The sequence below is a fragment of the Trichosurus vulpecula genome, chromosome 4, assembly GCF_011100635.1.
Source record: "Trichosurus vulpecula isolate mTriVul1 chromosome 4, mTriVul1.pri, whole genome shotgun sequence".
Lineage (NCBI taxonomy): Eukaryota > Metazoa > Chordata > Mammalia > Diprotodontia > Phalangeridae > Trichosurus > Trichosurus vulpecula.
The window spans coordinates 151,636,917-151,658,868 of NC_050576.1; the positions used below are offsets into that span (position 1 = coordinate 151,636,917).

Below are 21,952 nucleotides of genomic sequence, written 5' to 3' on the forward strand. Positions count from 1 at the left end.
TGCAATATGCTACCTCATAGTCCCCCCCACCCCCACCCCTCTCTGTTGAAAGCAGGGGTGTGTGTTTCATTATCTGTTATCTGTTGTCTGGAAGCATTATTAGATTTTCAGTGATTCAGACTTTGGCTTCCTTTTAGTGATTTTTCATTTACATTGTTGTAATAAGTATGTATACTATTCTAGTGTTGCATCTTTCATTGCACATCTTTCATAAACTTTTTTTTCTATTGTACTTCAACAATATCTCATCATCCTCAAGCCTGCAAACACAGCTTTACCAACCTCTACACACAGACGCAATTTGTTAAGTTTTAAAATACCAAAATAAGTGTCAACCAAAGAAATAGCTCAAACACCCGTGCCAACAGAAAGATTGTGCTAAACGATCAAAAGACCATTAGCAAACTCAGAGGGGAAGGGGGAAAAATGTCACTCATGAATATAACAAGACAAAAACTGACAACAGATCCAGCCTCCTCCTGTTAGTCAAATGCCTGCCAAAAATCTTCCCCACCCCCAGTCCCCAACTGAGAAAGTATTCTCTCTGTCACCCTTCAAAGTGGTATTCACATGAAGCAGTATTGTTCTGCCCCTGACACAGTCATAGCAAGCTCTCTGTCAGCCAACAGTTGGTGAACTACTTACCATAGGCAGTCTCCCCCTGCTCTATTTCTTGTCTCAGTCTGTTGTAATCTTCTTTAATTCTCTCCAATTTCCTGACATTCCTGGCACTCAGCACCAGCAGCTTGTTGATCAGGCCCTCCAGCCCTTCTCTCTCAGATGTTAACGACCTAATCTCCTCCATGAGATCCTTGGCTGTAGAGAAACGATTCCCTGCAGCACATTGAGGGAAAGAGTAAAGGAAAGCAAGGTTGGTGACATCAGAAGGTTAGGCAGAAAGCCTGAGCAAGCTGGCACCCTAGTCTCCACAATAACAGTGGCAGAATGGGTAGCATCATTTGGAACTGAACTTTGCAAAAATCAGTGCCATTAGAAGCAGTTTCCTTAACCATCCACCACCACAGAGAAAGAGAAAACCTGGAGGCTGTTTTATAAATGGGAAGAACCGCTTCTTGCTTTGTGAGCAGTTCTATTTCACATTGTTCCTCTTCCTATACCACTTAATTGTTATCCTAGATGTTCCCCAGACTCAACATTCCATCCTCCATCTCCATGCTCTGTGTTCCACCATCCATCCATCTTTGTGGATGGTGTGTGTCATCCATCAAGCCAAAAATGGCACACTATCCTCTCCTCCGCTTCTTAGAAATCTTGGCTTCCTTCAAGGCTTGGCAAGGTGTTCCTTCCTATACAAAGTCATTCCTGATTCCTCTAGGTATTGGTCCCCTCCCTCCTCAAATTATCTTGTATTTTTTTAACATATGGTCTTCCCCTTAGCTCCCAAGTAGAATATAAGTTCCTCGAGGGAAGGAGCTTTGCTTTTTATCTTTCTACCTCCACATTTGGGGGAGGACTAGACCTCTGATTTCATTGTTATATGGCCCATCCAATGAATGTTTGTTAAGTGCCTCTGTGTGACAGGAACTGTGCTAAACTCTGGAGTTTAATAAAAAGAAAGTCTCTGACTTCAAGGAGCTTACAATCTAATGGGGGGAGACAATACACAAAAAGAGGCAGGGGGTGGGGGTTGGAAGACTATGGGATATCCAGTGCAGGGGCATCTTGTTCTGTGGTGCTGAAACCAGGAAGAGAAGCAGATGGAGTGAGTGGAGTGAAATGAGCCAAAAAGTCTAGTTTCTGCCCTCTACAAAAGAAGGCATTAGGAGGAGACTGGTATTCTACCCTGCAGACCTTCAAAGATAGAGGAAAAGAGGCTGAGGAAAATAGTGCCAATTAAGCTTGAGTTAGCAGCATGGTGATAAGATTATAGGGGAGGAGTTTAACCTGAGAGGCGCCTCTTGTTCCATGGAGTTGAAAATGGGCAGAGCAGCAGTAGTGGATAGAGTGCTGGCCCTGGATACGGGAGGACCTGAGTTCAGATCTGGCCTCAGACACTTACTACCTGGGTGATTCTGGACAAGTCACTTAACCTTGTTTGCCTCAGTTTCCTCATCTGTAAAATGAGCTGGAAAACCACTCCAGTATCTTTGCCAAGAAAACCCCAGATGGGGTCACAGAAAGTCTGAAACAACTCAACAACAATAACAGCAGAGGCAGAGTGGAATGTTGAGGTAACTCCCTTTACCAGTGCAAATGGGCATCCGCTCTACAATTTCTATAGAATTCCCTGGGGAGTTGTGTCATAAGCAGGACTTAAGCAAGGTCTTCCTAACTCACGTATGGAGTAATTGTTCAACAAATGCTTGTTGAGTCACATTCAGTGGAAACCCTGTTTATCCTATGGTTCATTAGTACTCAGATTAAGATATAGTAACTACCAAATCATATTTAGTCATTTCATCAGTTTGTAAGGCATGGAAGCATGTATCAGTTCTATTCTTCCCAACACCAGACTTATAAAGAGAATTTTCCTGTATTTTGGAATATTTCTTTGTTTTTAATTCAGTGGATAGATTTCATGCTACTATTAAAGTTGGAAATGCTTCTCCAAGGTAAAGATCACAGAATTCATCTCATCGTGCTATTTAAACATTACACTCTAATAAAAGGTATGTGATTATGGAATTTAAAGTGTCAGTCCATGATTTGTTGGTGTGTTCCTATTATGATTATCATAATAGCACATTAAGTAGCATATATGTTTCAGAATCATGGAGCTAAAATGAACTTTAAGAGGTCATATGGTCCTTCCAAGTAAATTCAACCAACATGTATAACATAATTTGCAAGGTACTATCCAAGGCAATGGGAGAGACAATGACAGATATGATGGATCCTGTTTTCAGAGTGCTCACAATCTAACAAGGAGGAAAGACACGTTTAAATATCGTTTATCTAAGGGAGAGTGGGAAGGGTGCAAAAGGACAAGTCTAGACAAAATGGTGTGTGAAGTGTGAGGAAGAAGATATCAAAAGAAAACAAGATTGGTGACATTGACATCTGATTTCCTTTGGGGTAAAAGGCTTTGAGCAGATGGCACTCAAGTTGGGTGAATGAAAGGACTTCATGGAATGAAGTTGAAAGAATGGAGAGACTTTAACAGATGTAAGTTGAGGGAGTGGGGAGAGTCTCTCTTCCATCTTTTCCCAAGACTGGACTTGAACAAAATCTGGGGAATACTAGCTGACATAAGACCTGAAGAAAAGTGATTTCTGAAGTCCCCAAAGAACATCTGCTTTGTTTAATTACTAAGGTTTGTATCAACAAATAACAAGGTCAGATATCTAAGAGTGTTACCAGAAAATCAAATGTAATGCCCAAAATTTGAGAAAGAACCCTAGCTCAAACTTTCTGTGGTTAATACGCACAGTTGTATGTGCCCACCTGTCTGAACATTCACTGTACTGGGTGCTTCAAGGAATTAGAAAGGACAAAGAAAATACAGTCCTTGACCTTCAGAAACAAAAGATTAGAGTTTCTTCCTTTTCTTCAAAAAAAAGAGCTTTTCTATGCTTTTTGTTTTTACATCAAATTCATTTGCAATTATCTGCCCTTCCTTACCAAGTAAGCCTTCCCTTGCGGAAAAAAAAAAGTTAAGCAAGACAAACCATCGTATCCACCAAATCTGATAGTTATATGCCTCATTCCATACCCATAGTCCTCCACCTCTCCAAAGAAATTTATTACATTTTTCCATTGCTTCTCTGGGACCAAAACTGGACATCATGATTAGGTAGCATTCCATTTCATCTTATTGTTCTTTTAATTTACCTTGTTGCAGTCATAGTATATAATGTATTATGAATATGCTTCCTATTTCATATGTTATATATAATACTTATTATGTATACATTTATTATATTTTTGTTATAATCATTTTATATACATGCTTATTTCATTCCACATCAATTCATATAAGTCTTTCCATGATCCTCTTGACTCTTCATAGTCATCCTTTCTTAGGTCCCAAAAATAACTATCAAATTCATATACCACCCTTTCTTCAGCCATTCCTCAATCAATGATCTGGATCAGGGCTGTCCAAAATGTGGCCCACAGTGTGATTTATGTGGCCCACCTATAAGCATAGAAATTTACATAAATGCTTTAGTAAAAGAAACCGAGCTACCACAGAACTCTCACTAAAATGGCAAATCAAAATATATTGTCTATTGTTTCAATAAAAACCTAAGGTTGGACAGCCCTGATTTGGATCATTTTTTCAGAGTCTCTTATTTGGAAGAGATTCACTACTGTGTGTTCTAAGCTATCTATTCTACTCTACTATTTGTCTTTACTAATTCTCCTTTGGAAAATTCAGAAAATGTTATAATTTCCAGCCTAATACCTTCTTTTAAAAGTTCTCTTTTGAATCAGTCTGAAATACCTAGCTATTTTTTCTAAGAACTTTGAATAATACACATGATCACCCCAAAACCATGTTATATGAAGTTCTAACCTTTACCTCAGTATGAAACTGAAAGCTCTGTGATCCTGGGCTATGACTAGCATTCATTTTGCCTTATTTTGCCCAGTCTCAGGCCACAACCACATTTCCCAGACACCCCCATGGTATGCTACCTAACTTCCTCTCCCTCTAACCCCCATCTAACTATAGTTATAAGAACGGTAATAAGGTTCAAGAATACTTCAATTCATTGCCCTTTTACTCCAAACACTACTCTCTCCCTAACCACCACATCCCTATGTATTTTCTTCCCCTAATAGAATGTAATCACCTAAAGGGACTGGACTGCTTTTCTTGTTCTTATTGGGATACTCAGTGTCTTGCATACAGTAAGCGCTTGATAAATGCTATTTCAGCAGTTAGATGGGGCAATGGATAGACTGCTAGCCCTGGAGTCAGGAAGATGTGAGTTCAAATTTAGCCTCAGACATTTACTAGCTGTGTGACCCTGGGCAAGTCACTTAACCCTGTTTGCCTCACTTTCCTCATCTATAAGATGAACTGAGAAAGAAATGGCAAACCATACCATGATCTTTGCCAAGAAAATCCCAAATGGGGTCATGAAGAGCCTGACACAAATGAACAACAAAAAAAAAATGCTATTTCATTCACTGACTCATATGGCTAGGCAGAATCAATGTTTTCTGCCTGGGGAGGGAGGGGACACTATACTGAGTCACAACCAAATGAGAAATAAGCAGGGATGTCCACAGTCAATACTGAAACAAGAACCTATGAGACTGCTTGCATTGCTTGTGCCTAGCTCCCAGGGTGGCCTGGGAGTGGGAAGGGTGACTGGGAGCTTTAAGCATCTATACTCTGATTTTATTATGGCTTGTACCTTTAATAGTTTTGCTATCTTCTTATCCTGTACGTTCAGTTTTAATTACTTTAAATTTGGGACATATTTCCTTTTTTAGAGCTTTGTAGTTTGAGTTGGAAAATAACCACTCTGCCATCTTGCTGATCACCTCCCAGTTTTCTTTTTACAGTCCTTCACCACCCCACCTATCCCCCATCTTAGTCTCACCCTATAATTCAGACCATGTATGGAGTATGGTATTCACTTCTGGGGCCTGCAATTTAGGAAAGACATTGATAAGCTAGAGAAGACCTAAAGAAGACTGACGAGGATGCTGAGGAGCCTCCTGATAATGTCATGTGACTATTAGCTGAAGGAACTTCAGTTATTCCTTCTACATCATGATTTTCTCCATCGTGGTTTCGATATATCATGGGTTGGCATAAGAGATTAAATGGGAATTGTTTGGGAGTTTTGCAGAAGCTGCAGACAATGCCCAAAAGCCAGCAGACAACACAGAAAAAGTTTAGAAATTCAGAAATGCACTAAAATATGTGTAGAGCGTTGCATGATATTAAGATATTTTATCTTTTAATACCATAATAATTCAGATTTCTCTGGCACAAGGGAGGACCAAAACATTTTACGCTGATTTTCCAGATCTGTGCCCCTAACCCCCGCAACGTGGAAGGGTCAACTGTAGGCTGTTTTATTTATTTTGTTGTTGTTGTTGAGGGGGGAAGGCAAGGCAATTGGGGTTAAGTGACTTGCCAAAGGTCACACAGCTAGTAAGTGCGTCGAGTGTCTGAGGCCGGATTTGAACTCAGGTCCTTCTGACTGTAGGGCCAGTGCTCTACTCACTGCGTGGCCTTGCTGCCCCCAACTGCAGGTTGTTTTAACCTTGAAAATAGAAGAGAGTTGAAAGGACATTACAGTTGCCTTCAAGTATTCAAAATGATTTGTTCTGTCCCTGAGTGGGCAGGCAAGGAATAATGGGTGAAAGTTGCATGGGAGTAGACAAACTTATTGTAAGGGAAAACTTCCTAACAATTAGAGCCGTCCCAAATTCAAATGGGTTACTCTGAAGGAGGGGAAGAAAGGGAGAGATTAAGGAAGAAAAGAATGAGGAAGGAAGAAGCAAGTCAGGAAAAGAAGAATGGAGGGAGAAAAGTATGGAAGAGAAATGGGGAAAGGAAGAGAATAAAATGGAGAAAGAAAAAAGGTATTTCCAGGAGTAAATGTGTCTGAAGTAAGCAAGCTGGCAACAAAGCCATAGCACTCTGAGCTCTCCAGCAAATGAAACTCATTGCAAGCACTGGAGCCCAGAGTCCTTAATAAACCATGAGGAAGGAAAGATCATTAATTACAATCTGGTGCCACTTTTTTATCCTCTGGAAGATGGCTTGGGAAAAAGTATAATACTATATGAAAGTTTCATCTCTGCAAAACGATTCCAAATTCCCAAATGGAAAGTTTATATCAAAACCCAAGCTGTAGTGAAGTGGAATCCCATCCCCCACCATGCAATTAATATTTCATAAGCATTTTGGCCTCAGATCTATGCCCATAAGGCAAACCTTGTCTGATGTAGGTCTTCACAGCAGCCAGAAGATGCCTATAGCTTTGTGATAAAAATTCAGATAAGTAGACACAGATCTGTGCACCAACTACAGAAAATGCTATCAGTGAACTCCTGCCCTCAATCACAGTAACTAAAATGGGCATTTTTTTCTAAATGACACATGAGGATTGACTCCAGAAAAAAAATGCTGCCCTGACTAGCAATGCTACAAACACATCTGCTTGCTTTTTAGCATACAAAAGGTACTTGGGGATTTGCATGCATTTTTAAAGCATCTGTCAAAATATTTTATTTTGCAAATAACATAATTAAAATTCTCCAGGTTGACACCCAGGCTGTTGTTCATTTTACCTGCATCCTCTGTACCTTCATATTTCTGTCACACACTATTTTCTAGGTGCTTTGCAATTATTTTGATCAGTCATCTCTTGCTACAACCCCAGGAACTGATCAGTACCTGAGAGTTTCATTTTAAAGATGATAAAGATAGACAATAGACCAGGTAACCAAATGGCTTAGGGCATGGGAGGATGGAAAGCTAGAAAGGTTTAAGCAAATTGTCCAACAAAACCAATTTTACCCATCTTACTTACAGCTGAATCTCTTTTATTGTCATCATTATTAGAACTTACATGGAGAATATGTTTGAAAAATTGTTGAGGGACTTCAGTGATCCTAAGTTCAACACCACAGAAGCCCATATTTTTAATATTCTCCCAGTAATGTTACATGACTACAAATAATGGAATATTACAGTATCAGAAGTATTGAAGTAGCAGGTGACTCAAAAGGTAACCACAACATGTTTCTTTGGTTATACCCTAAGGATCTGTCCTGGGCCCATTCTCTCTCTCTCTGTACATTATTTTTTGGTAAACTCATCATCTGCCACGCATTCAAATATCATCTCTATGCAGATGACTCCCAGATCTATGTAACCAGTCACAGTTTCCTTGACTAACTTAGAACACTTAGAAGTGGATTGTCTACAGGTGTCTCAAACGCAATATTCATAACCCAGAACTCATTATTTCCTCAAAACCCACCCCCTTCTGAACTTCCTTATTTTGGGGGACAATATCATTATCCTTTCATTCACTCCAGGTTCTTCACTTCTGAGGCCTCCTCAATGAATTCTCCCTCACCTTACATAGCTAATTGGTAGCAAGTCTTGTCAATAGTATTTATCAAGTACTTACTATGTGCTAGGCACTGTGCTAAGCTCTGAGTGTCCAAATAAGAACAAGCAAAGCAGTCTAGTCTCTTTAGGTGATTACATTCTATTAGGGGAAGAAAATACATAGGGATGTGGTAGCCAGGGAGAGAGTAGTGTTTGGAGTAATAGGGCAATGAATTGAAGTACTCTTGAACCTTCTTTCTGTTCTTATAACTATAGTTAGATGGGGGTTAGAGGGAGAAGAAGTTAGGTAGCATACCATGGGGGTGACTGGGAAATGCAGGTGTGGCCTGAGACTGGGCAAAATACGGCATGGATGCTAATCAAAGTCCAGGATTACAGAATTTTCAGTTTCATACTGAGGTGGAGGTTAGAACTTCATATAGCATGGTTTTGAGGTTTATGTCTCTTTGTCTTTGTCTCTGTCTCTGTCTCTGTGTGTGTGTGTGTGTGTGTGTGTGTGTGCCTTTCTATCTCTGTTTCTCTTTGTCTCTTTCTTTTTCTCTCTCTCCCCCTTCTCTCCCTCCCTAAATATAGAAATCTCCAAACATTAATCTAAGCTTACATAAACATCACAGTTAATGGCTATGAAATTATTAATAGGTTAACAAATAATAACACAGTGATAAATGATTATAAGATTTAAGCTGTGAGAAGGAACAAAGATGTACTTACCCCTAACCCTCACTTCCACTCTTTATGTCTCACTTCTGAAATGCAGTCCTACCATTCAGTTTCTCCCGATTAACAGTGTTTCAAAAATTCTTTTCTTGTGTCTTAACAATATGTGTCAAGCTAATCTCTCTTAGGGAACAACTTCTTTCTCTCAGACAGCTCAGGCTCTCTCTCTCTCTCCCTCCCTCCCTCCTTCCCTCCCTCTTTCCCTCTCTCCATTTCTGACTCCTCAAGGAATTTTATTTTTTAGGTTTCTTTATAAGGAACAGTTAAACCATTCTATCAAGGAAAGAAATATCCACCCTATTTTTTCATTGCCTTGCTTGGTCTCTCTTCAGTCATAACCTCAAATAACTCCTTTAGAATGACTTTAAATTGCCAGTCTGTCACCTACTTGTCATAAATACTAATTCAATTGTAACTTTCCAAGATTCTAAAGGCTCTTTAAAGTAGTGTAATAGTCTCTGAGAAGAGGCCATTGAAGTAGCCACAACATTTCTATCTATTTTGTACATACCTATTTATTTAAATATTTTGTCCCATTATTAGAACTGGAGAAACCTTTTTTTCCCATAAGCACTTGCTCCTTCATCTCTCTGTCTCTCTCTCTCCCCCGCTTCTCTCCCTCCCTATATATAGATAGATATCTCAAAACTGTTAATCTCCTAGGCTTATATAAACATCATAGTTATTGGCTATACAAGTTATTAATAAGCTAACACAGCAATATAATAACATAAATAAGTTAAAAATAATAATAGCAACTTCCTTGAGGGTAGAAGATTATTTCATTTCTTTGTACTCTTGGTGCCTAACATGTGCCTAGCACATTTAAGTTCCTAATTAAATGCTTATCAATTGATTGAAAGGGTTGGGAGGGTATAAGGAAGCTGTAACACATTGTCAATAATAACTTGTAAAGGAGAAATGGCAAAAAATACATCATCAAGGACATTTATGACAAGGATAAGGGGTGGGATGGTCAAACAAGGCTAACAACCCAAGCACGACTCCATTGGCCACTCAATATGCATAAAATACCAGTTTAAAGCTTCATCTCCATTAATGTAATGGGTAGATTCTGTACAGGACACTTATTGAAAGCCAAAGGATAAGATCACAAAGGATAAAAAGGCATGGATAGGTTGTGGTCAGCCACAGAAGAGAGAAGCCCACTAACGAGATTAAGGACCCATCAAAGTTTGAAAATGCATCAATAAGTGTGATATAATAACTACAGTAAAGAGACAGTATGGCACATTGGAGAGCCAGCCAACCTGCCTTAGAGACAGGGTGATGTGAGTTCAAGTCCTAACTTTGACACATACCAGTTATATAACAATGGCCCCATTTAACTTTCAGTACCATAGACAATTCTCCAACATTCTAAGTTATAGACAGTTGCTCATATGAATATCTCTAGAGGGAGCTTGCACATGAGGAATTCCATACCATCACAGGTCCAGACATTATCATCATCATCATAGTTATAATGACTGAGATAAATACAGATTATAAAATTCATTTAAATAAATCTTCAAAATAACCCTGTGAGGTAAGGTGGGCTACTCTTAATATCTCCAGCTTTCTACATAGAGAGGTAAATGTTCAAGGAGGTCATGACCACACCCAAGTAATGTCAGAGCCAGGATTCAAACGCTGGTCTCCTGATTTTCAGCAACTGTGTACCAAAATGAGGTCACAGAAGAGTATGGGGAATAAGGCTGTCAACATTGTGGGTGTAAATAAACGAAACATAATGAGAACCTGGAAGACAAGTCAATCAAAACTACAAAAAAGCTAGGGGTTTGCCTTTCTACCCCAGTCTTTCCTTTTCAAATAGTTCCAGCCTGTATCAGAAGGGACACTCCAACTAAATTTATATGATTAATTCTTTTGTATTATTACTATCTAAATATTTGTGGTGTTGGTTTATAAATAAAGATGTGTTCATCTCATTATCAAATGAGATAATGTTTACATATTGCTTAATACAGTACCTGGCACATAGTAGGTGCTTAATAAATGCTTGTTTCCTTCCTCCCCTTCCCCCCATCCCAACCCATTTCAACAGAGACAAAGGGCTGCATGATATAAATGTAGGAGGGGGAAGAAATCTTTTTCCAGCCTAATTCTGTCTCTGTAACTTCTAATTATTGCTCCAAGTTCTACTTCCTGAAGCCAACCAGAAAAATCTAATCCCTCCTTCCAGGTGATATCCCCTCACATACTGGAAAACAGTTATCAGATTCCCTAAGAAATCTTTTCTTCTCCATGTTAAACACCCCCAGTTCTTTCCATTAATCTTCATAATTAATAATTAATGTTCTAAAGGCCCTTCACCAGCCTAGGTATCCTTCTCCAAATTACTCTCCAGCTTACCAAAGTCCTTCTTGAAATATGGAGCATAGAATAATAGCTAATATTTTTATAGCACTTGAAGTTTTGCAAAATGCTTTCCATGTTATTTCATTTGATCCCCACAACAATCCAGCAAAGTGGATACTATTATCCCCTTTTATGGATGAGGAAACTAAGTCCTAAAGAGGCTAAGTAATTTACACATCTATACATCTGGGCCTGAGGACTTGTACTTACTCAGGGCCATTAGGTCATCTAGTACTACCTTTCTTCTGACCCAGGGCTTCAATCCATATTTGCCATTTGTGTTCTATCTTTTCCAGACCAGACATCATTCTCTACATTTGAGAGAAGGATGGGGAAAGGAAACAAAATAAATCTTGAGTAACTGTACCTTCTTCTGTCATCTGTTATTATCCCATCCACTAGTAGCAGATGTCACATCCTTTCTTTTATTCTTTTTTTCTCTCACTATAGTTTAAAGTAACCCTTTTTGTTGGTAGTGTCCAGCAGGGAAAAAATTCCATTATTCTTATTAAAATTGTGGCTAGGGGAGAGAACACTGGGCCTGGAATCAGGAAGACCTGATTTCAAATCCTACCTCAGACACTTACTAGATGTGGCCTTAACTAACCTGGAACGTGAACCCAACTAACTAACCTGGGAAAAGAACTGAATTCTCAACTATACTCTGTTACTAACTCACTTCATGCCTTTGAACAAATCAATTCATCAAAACAGTTTATGCTACACTTCATGGCTACAAAGTGCTTCTCTATACAAATGAGATCAATGAACCTCATGGGGGGGACCCCCTACACTTGTTGTCTCTGGCACCCAACCAAAATGGCTCTCTCTGAGGTTACTAATTACCTCCTCCTTATTAAAATAGATGCTTGGGCTTTTTTTTCCTTTCTCAATCTTCATCCTTCTTTACTTCTCAAATCATTGAGTACTTTCCATTCAAAGGATTTTGTGATCAGTCAGGCTTCCATAGTAGAACAAAACATTTTCCCACAGCTCCCAAATAAGGTCATTTTTTTTAATCAGACTGAAATAAACATTTTCTATTCCTCACCAGAGCAGCTAGGCAGCACAGTGGATAGAGAATTGGGTCTGGAATCAGGAAGACCAGAGTTCAAATCTGGCCTCAGACACTTCCTAGCTGTGTGACCCTGAGCAAGTCACTTAACCCAGTTTGCCTCAGTTCCTCATATGGAAATGACCTGGAAAAGGAAATAGCCAACTACTCCAGTGTCCCCAAAAGGGGTCACAAAGAATAGGACACAACCTAGTGAAAATGTTGACTTACTCATGTGATTGATAAAATAAGTGGTCACAGAAAGGGCTAATGTTGCTTTTACTTTGTGTCTAGCACTGTATGGAATGTCCACTTGCATTAGAGAATTCACATTTTTTGACATTTTTGTTCTGTATTTTGACTTTGGAATGTTTCATTTCCTAAAATTTTCTTCCTTGTCTCTGACAGACAAGAATTATTCTTAAATTGCCACTCCTGATTTTATTATTAATAATAATAAGAATTAGTATTTATACAACACTTCAAGGTTTATAAAACACTTTACAGACATTGTCTCATTTTCTCCTCACAATAACTCTGAGAGATAGGTCTTATTATTATCCTTATTTGACAGATATGGAAACTGAGGTTGAGAGCGATTAATTGACTTGCCCAGGGTTACACAGCTAGCAATAATAGTAGTAGTAGTAGTAGTAGTAGTAGTAGTAGTAGCAACTAGCATACACATAGCACTTTAAAGTTTGCAAAGAACTACGCATATGTTTAACTCATCTGATCCTCGCTATAACCCTGAGAGGTAAGTGTTATTACTATTCCTGTTTAACAGATGAGAAACAGATGTTAAGTGACTTACCTGGGGTCACACAGCTAGCAAGTGTCCAGGGCAAGTTTTGACCTCGGTTCTATCCTGACTCCAATTCCTGTCCTCTATCTACTCTACCACCCAGCTACAATGAATTAAAGTTAATTTGGTCAATCACTGAGAAAGAAAATTCTTCCTGTCCTGAGAGGACGCATGGTAGATTAGCCCCTTATTAAAGGATCCCAATTTTTGTACAATCCATTGAGACCTAAACATGCTAAGGCATTCGAGACAGACGAACTCCTCTGTATTATGCTACATTTCATTGGGAATAGAAGCACAGGTCACTTTGGTGCAAGTGTTAGAGCACAGAAAAGTCAAGGAAGTGAGATAAAATAGGGACTGGTAGGCCCTCCACCTGGAGAATTTAATAAAAGTCTAGAGACCCCTCTGTATGAGCTATATGGTTACCAGAAAATATGTGTCAAGAACAGATTTCAAGTAATTCTGAGCAGAATATGCAGGAAATTACAGTCAGGGCTCAATAATAGAAATCCCTCAGTGTCTGCAGGGAAAATCGGTATTTAAAGGTAGATATACCCTATCCACCATTTTAGAATGAGTCCAACAAGCTTCTGATTGAACTTAAACCTGCTCCTAACATCTGGAATAGCATTTTCCCCCGTTTATAATTTTCCTTAAAAAGTCTCTCCTTAGTTTTATAGGATACCAAAGATCAACATTCGTCTCTAGTCAACAAAGCAACACTGTGTTCACTTCTCTTTAGATATGCAAGCACAGTGATAGAAAAAGGTAAAAAAAAAAAAAGGAGGGGTCGTCTGTCATCATATAGTGGGGTAAACAGTCTTCCAGAATGACTGCTTCAGATTACCCAGATGGAATCAGTGTTCAAAACACATGAAGCACCCAGCACCGAAAGAGAGTTGTTGGAAGAGTTTGTTGGCACTCATGTTGAGTAAGACTTATTTCCAAGACATCAACGTCTGCATTTCTTACATTAGCCGTCTGTGATAACAGACTATGCAGTCAACAATAATAAATCTATTCCATGCAGAGTAGAGATGAGGGAGAAATCAGATTATTTAGAAGTTCAAGGGGTATTGGCTGAAGAATAACAAGAAAAAAAACACTTACAAATAGTTAAATGGAGAATGAAAATTAGACTGCAGAGAAAAAACATTTCTTTGAATGCGTTATCCCTGTCTCCTTCCTGAATGTACTCTTAGCAGAACTGCTCTTGTGTTATGTCAAATGTCAATAATGTCATATAAGATGAATCCTTTCCCACACCACCCCTATACCTCAAACAATCATACAGTTTTAGGCCTGGAAGGGGCCCTCAGAGGTCATTCAACTTCCTTTTCCCTCCAAAGTGGTCATACAGCCTCCACTCAAAGACCTTCAATGAGAGGGAACTCACAGCTCCACAAAATATTGCACAATTTTAGATAGGTCCAATTACTAGGAAGTGTTTACTTTTGTTAAGCCAAAATCTGCTTCCCTGTGACTTTTACACACTAACCCTTGGTGTGGGGTTTTTTTTGTTGGAGGTATTTTATTTTTTGACAGATTTTATTGATATCATATAAGTATGTGTGTGTGTGTGTATACATGTATATATATATAATCTCACCTTCTTTTCCATGTGAAACCCTTCAAAGAAAGTCACCCCTTTTTTTAAAAAAATGTTTTTAAAGAGGTAGAAGAGAAAATTTAGCAAAACCAATCAAAATGTTGAAGTCTAATGTTATATGCAATGTTCTACACTATGAACCCTGATCTTTACAAAGAAGTGGGAAGAAGTGCCTTCTTATGTCTCTTCTTTGGAGCTGTTTGATTGTTATAATTTTACAACATTCAGTTTCAATTGTCTTCTTTTTGTTCTTTCCATTTAAATGGTTATAGTCATTATATATGGTTTTCCTGGTATTGCTTACTTGACTTTACATCAGTTCACATAAGACTTTTCATGTGTCTCTGTAATAAGCATATTTGTCATTTCTTATGTTCAGTAAAGAATTCATTTCAATTGATGAACATCTACCCTGTTTCTAGTTCTTTGCTGCCACAAAGGTGTTGTTATTACTGTTTTTGCATATATGGGGTTTTTATTTCTGTCATTGACCTTTTTGGAGGTCATATGCCTAGCAATGGAATCCCTGGGTATGGACACCTTTCATGTTTCCAAATTTTTTTCTCAGAATAGCTTTTCTAATCCACAACTACACCAACAATGTATTAGTATATTTCTCTTTCCACAAGCAGATGGGAAATCTGTTTCAGGGGATGAAATATTTTTAAAAGTTTAATATCTATTATTTTTATGTCACCTTTATTTCTGAATATGTACCTTGCCTCACCTACATATCAAGCCATCTCTTGTAACAAATATTTTAAGAAGAAAGAAAAAAATCAGCTCAGCAAAATTAACTACCACATCAACTGAATGACAGCACATGCAATGCCCCACACCTGTAGTCCCCCTACACTGTAAAGAAGGGAGATGGGTTCATTTTCTTATCTTTTCTGTGAGGCAAAGATTGATCACTATAATTATACAGCATTTAACTTCTTTTTTGTTCTTTCCATTTACACTGTTATAGTCATTGTGCATGTTATTTTTATGGTTCTGTTTACTACCTTCTGTATCAGTTCATATAGATTCTTCCTATGCTTCTCTGAATTCTTTTCCTTTTGTTCCTCATTATGCCCTCCAAAGCCAAGCATAAAAAAAAAAAAATCAAACCCCTCTTCAACATAACCTCCTTCAGGTATTGAAGAACATTATAATTCCCCCCTCCATGAGTAATCAAGCATTTATTAAGCAATTACTATATGCTAGGCACTGTACTAAAGACTAGGAATACAAATATAAGAGCAAAATAGTATCTGTCCTTAAGAGGGAAAAAGCACATTTGTGGAATGATGACCAGGAAAGAGAGTTTGAGTCCAATAATGCATGGGGATGGGAAGTAAAACTCTTTTGTGATCAGTCAGGCTTCCATAGTAGTATAAAACATTTTCCCACAGCTCCCAAATAAGGTCACTTTTTTTTAATCAAACTGAAATAAACATTTTCTATTCCTCACCAGGGCAACTAGGCAACACAGTAGATAGAGAACTGGGTCTGGAATCAGGAAGACCAGAGTTCAAATCTGGCAATCAATTGACATGTCTTTTTCAAAAGCAATGGTAGCACTGGTTTGACTATTGTTGTACGAGTAAGAAGTGGGAAGTGGTGGGGGGGGCAGGGCAGTAATATAGTCCCATAGTGGTAATAACCAAAAGACAGTTGTGAAGCATAGTTGGCTGGCTGGGACCAAGCTATGTATATATACAGTGAGTTCTCATAAATCAGAACAGCATAGCCCTAAGACAGGAGCTAGAGATCCAGTTAACTCTCACCAGTTGTCCAATGGTTACTTATATGGTCCCTTCAGCATCCAGTTGTACTATCCTGGATCCTGTCCAGTTTGTCCATGGACATCCTAAAACATGGCACCCAGAACAGGATACAATACATTTTATACATAGTCAGATCAGAGCCAAGAATAATGGGAAATTTACTTCTATCATTCTGGATACTATACATCTATTAATACAACACAGAAATGATATTAGCTCTTTTTGGCTACTATGCCTCATTATTAATTTACATTTAGTTTGCTATCCAATAACCCCTTTAACTTTTTTTTCACTTGAACTGCTCTCTATTCATGTCACCTCTATCCTGTACTTTTCAATCTAAGTGAAGTAACTTACATTTATCCATATTAAATTTCATCTTGGTAGTGTTAGCCAACGATTTCAGCCCGTCCAGATCTTCTTGGATCCCAATTTTGTCATTCAATCTGTTAGCCATATCCTTCCAAAATTTGTGTAGCATCGACTACAAATTTGGTAAATATGCTATTATGCCTTCGCTTGAATCATTAATAAGAATATTAAGCAGAACATGGCCAAAGATAACTCCCTGGGGTGCATCATTAGAGATGTCTCCCCAGCTTGAAAATGATCCATTAATCTTTGTTGATAATAAATCCACCAGTTCAAAATCCACCTAACTGTGCCATTATCCACCTCACATTTCTCTGTCTTATCCAGAAGATATATAATACACTGATGTCCAAGAATGAGAGGAAGTGAAATACAGTGCCAAGGGTAACGGACTTGGCATCAAAAATCCTAGATTTGAATCCCATCTCTTTATTGGCTGTGTGATCTTGGTCAACTCTCTAGCCTTGGTTTTCTCATTAGCTGGTTGGACTAGATGATCTCTGAGGTCCTTTACAACTCTAAACCTATGATCTCATGCTATATTATCCTATACAATGACTATAGCATTCTATGAACTTACCAGTTCAGTATGTAAAAACAGGAAACAAGATCAATCTATTCTTAATGAATCCATGTGAGCTTATAGCAATCAAAACTTCCTTTTCCAAACATTCATAAATGATCCCCTTAACGCATTCCAGAATTTTACAAGAATTCAAGATCAAATGCACCAGACTACAATTTGAAATAGAAAAGGTGATTAATGGAACATATTTAGTAGACAAAATCCAGAAGAAAGTGAACACAGTAGTACAGTATTTGATAAACCCAGCACTCCAACTACTGGGGCAAGGGCTCAATATTGCACAAACTGCTGGAAAAACTGGAAAGCAGTCTGACAGAAATTAAATTTAGATTAACATTTCACACCATATCACAATAAGCTCCAAATATCCCCAAATGGACTAGACATAAAGGGTCATCATAAACATATTAGAGAAATAGGTATAAATTATCTTACAGTTGTGTGACCCTAAGCAAGCCATTTAACCATTTGCCTCATTTTTCTCATCTTTAAGATGAGCTGGAGAAGGAAATGGCAAACCACTCCAGTGTCTTTGCCAAGAAAACCCCCAATAGGGGTAAGAAGAGTGAAATATGACTGAAAATGACTGGAGTGGATAAGGAAAGAGTCCTTGATAAAAAAAAGGAATAGAGAGGATTTGATAATTTTGATTTCATAAAATGTAATATTTTTTTCCCTTACTGATAAATCAATGCAGTTAGAATTATAGGAGAAACTGACTGGGAGAAAATCCCTTCAGGGAATTTCTCTGCTAAAAGTCTGATGGCCAATACAAATATATAAGAACCAGAGCCATTCCCAAAAAGATAAATGTTCAAAGAATAGAAACATGAAGCTTATAAGGGAAGAAATTCAAAGTATAAAAAATTTTAAGTTGCTTTAATTTACTATTAAAACAAGAAATGTAAATTAAAACAACTCTTAGATTTTCTCTCATACCCATAATATTGACAAAGGTAAAAAAAAAAAAGGAAAATGACAATGATTAGAGGGACTATAATATGACAAATACACTAATATGCCTTTGGTGGAGCTGTGTAATGATTCAGCCACTATAGAAACTAATTTTGAACTGTATTCAAAAAGTCACTAAAGCATGTATATACCCCTTTTGACCCAGCAATATCACTACTAGGCTTATACTCCAAAGAAATCAAAGATAATGAGAAAGGACCCATATGTATGAAAAGATATATAGCTGTACTTTTAATTGTAGCAAAGAATTTTAGACAAAGTTGGTATTTATAATTTGTGGAATAATTTACTTGCTTGAACAAATTGTGGTATGTGGATATTATGAATATAATGGAATCTTATTTTATCATAAGAAATAATGAAACAAGAGGGATATATTAACTGATGCAAAACAAAGTGAGCAGAACCAAGAGTATAATTTTAAAACAACTCTGAAAGAGTTAGGAACTATGAGCAATCCCTACTCCAGAAGACTGAAAATGAATTCATGCTCCCCACTTCTTGGCAGAGAGTTGATGGGCTAGAGGTACAGAATGAGAACTATATTTGTAGATATAGCCAATGTGTGGATTTGTTTTGAGTGACTATACTTACTTGTTACAAAGAGGGTGTGAAGGGTTAGTAATAGTGATACCTTAAAAAAAAGAAAGAAAAATGTCAATGATTTGTTTTTTAAAATAAATAGCAAAGCAGAAGGAAGTTCAGAAGGGAACACAAACAGGGTATAGTTTGAATGATCCAGTTAAATTTTAAATACATAAAGAAACTATGCTGCACAAAATGAAAGTTCATTCTTCATATAAGGAAAATTTTCATATTTGTTCACGTTTGTTACATTCATAATAACAAAATGAAATTTGAATACTTTTTGAAATACATACTTTACATCATATTGCCTTTTTGTGAGGGAAGGAGGGCTAGAGAGAGGAAATAAATTTAAAACTGAAAATAAAAATTAAAAATTAAAAAGAAAGATATATCTTATTTCCCTTTATAAAAATTAAAAATATATATATATTCCCAATTTATACCTTCTTTTCCTTTAAAAAAATACCCATTTTGTCCAGCATTGCAACACCTCTCCTGTCAATGACAGTGCCTTAAAAATTACTGATAGCAGTTCAGTAACTATATTCTTAGATTTTCAGTCCCTTAAGTTGTAGTTGTAGTTTATTCATGCCAGGTGACCTGAACTCATTGAAGGCAATTCAGTATTCTCTTACTATCATCATACTTATTTTGGATTTCAATTCTTTCTTGGCCATTTTTCATCTATCATTCTCAATCTAGAAAGGCAGCTTAGAATAGTGACTATAGAACTAGACTAGAAGCCAGGAAGTCCTGGGTTCAAATCTTGTCTCTGACACATACTAGCTACATGATCTTAGTTACTTGACCTCTTAGTGTTCTAGAAAATTCTCTAAGACTATAAGTTGAAAAGAAGGCATCAACCTGCATTGGTAGAGGGATTTTCCTCATCTAAGAGTTTCCTCTACTGATGAAATCATAGGTTTTTTAGTCCCTCTTGAGTTCTTATTCTATCATTCTTCTGGGTAGAGAAAACAGAATTAAAATAGGAATTAAGTAGTTCTGCTTTCTGTCACCTCTTTTCCATGACAAGCCTGGTACCTTGCTTGACCTTAGGGAGTAGGATGGAGTTGGCAATTAAGGATTAATGAACGCTGAAATGATAGAAAGAATCTTCCTGAAGAAAAAAGGGTGCAATCTTACAAGTTGGATGAAAACCATAGTTAATGTAAAAGGGCATGTTTTGCAAGAACAAATGAACAATCAGCATCCTACGGCTTGATCAAAAATTACATTGAACTGGCTGGAATTGCTCCTCTTAAGACCAAATTGATCACAACTCTGTATGGCCTATGCAAGGAGAACATCTTTGCCTCAGCAATGCTCAAAGCATCACCAAATTTTTGGTACTTCAAAGAAAGCTCTGGCTTTCTAAGCTAAAGATCTAATAGTAATCCACAGTCATAGCATACATTGGTGGCCAAAGGACCACAAGCTCCATGGAGAAGAGGTAGGGAGGAGATTATATTCAGATTCACTACTTCTCAATCACACACACACACACACACACACACACACACGCACACACGCACGCACACACACGCACACGCAGATACTCAGCCCTACATGGTCTTGGTCTTCTTAAACACCAGACCAGACTAAAGTGGAAGCAAACCTTAAAGATTACGAAACCCCTTTGATTCTGTCTGTTTCTGTTTAGATGTTCTGGCTAAAGGCTACAGTAGCATGGATAAATGTTCAATGTGCTCTCTTAAGCTATTACCTGAGGCCCAGAAAGATCAATTAGTTATTGAATAAGCATGCATTAAGTATCTATCATGTTCTAGACACTGTGCTAAGCCCTGGGGATATGAAGAAAAGCAAAAGACACTCCTAACCCTCAAGGAAATCATAATCTAACAGGATGAAGTGGCTTTCCCAAAGTCATACACTAGTAACATTCAGAGCCAAGGTTCAAACCCAAGTATTCTGATTCCAAATCCATCACTTCTCCATGGTACCAGACTGCCTCTCTTTCCTTTGAAGACAATGAGAAAAAATTTCACACTTTTTAGAAACATTTGCTACCATTTTGGGTCTGTGAAATGTGCCACACCAGCTCTAGAATCTTCTCCTCGTCTGGTTTTCCAAAATCATAATGAAGTGCTTTCATATCTGTGGGTTGGTAGCCCCAACATAGTATTCCATTGCATAGTTTTCATAATTTTTCAAGAGGGGCCTAGGTAAGTATTGGTGACTTTTCAAAGTCAGTACTCATCCCTTGGTAAGGAACTATGTGTCTCACATAGTTAACACAAGATCCACAGAAATAGTCCTTGTTTGATCTAGCATTGCTAGAAAATGCTATGTCTATCAGTCAATTGTATGTCATAGAATCATAGAGTTAGAAGAGAATTTGTAAATGGTTTAGCCCAATCCCTCTCATTTTATTGATGAGTTCATTCCAGAGGAATGAACTGATATACCAGAGGTTAGAGAAGCAGTTAGTGGCAGAGGCCATATCAAAACCCCAGCTTCTTTCCTTGAGAAGCACTGGGGTTTTGTCCACAGCTCCATTATAGAAAGACCATCTAAAACCAAGCCGTTGGAAATAAAAAGTACAACACTGGATTCATTCATTCTGAGAGCAAGAATGAGAACAGAAATAGAACCTTTCGTCCTCTAAGTGATTTCTTCCACTATATTTATCCCAAGAGCACTTGGTTGTTGGTGTATAACTGCAGAAAGAATGGCAGCTGCATAGCCCATTGGAACCAGAGAGAATTCTCCTTTCTTAGGTATTCCATATCCAAGCCAAAGAACTATAGCTCCTTAAACACTGAACCTCTACTTTTTCTTCCCTTCCTAAGGCACAAGTACTCCAAGAAGAAATCCTGAACATGGCCCTGTATTCTTCCCTAAGACAGATGCAAATACAGTCAGACAATGGGGCTCTGGCTTTGTTAGCATAGGGTGGTCCTAACTTACAAATGGCTTTATTCAAAAGGAAGTTTTTCTAGTGGTGTTTGCAAGTCAGTTGCCTTAAACACAGAACACATTCTGCCAGAGAAACTATGTTAGAAGGGATCATTATTTTCCAGCCTACAAAAGTAAATTCAACCTATGATGTAGCTG

General features: G+C 37.8%; 1 protein-coding gene across 1 annotated transcript in view; it reads right to left on the reverse strand.

Moving 5' to 3' along the window:
• DISC1 (DISC1 scaffold protein) overlaps positions 1–21,952 on the reverse strand; it is a 445,546-nt gene that overhangs the window by 308,829 nt on the left and 114,765 nt on the right. Inside the window, exon 8 of the mRNA XM_036755554.1 lies at positions 646–834. Within this exon, the coding sequence (XP_036611449.1) occupies positions 646–834 (189 nt within the window). The remainder of the gene's footprint in view (positions 1–645; positions 835–21,952) is intronic.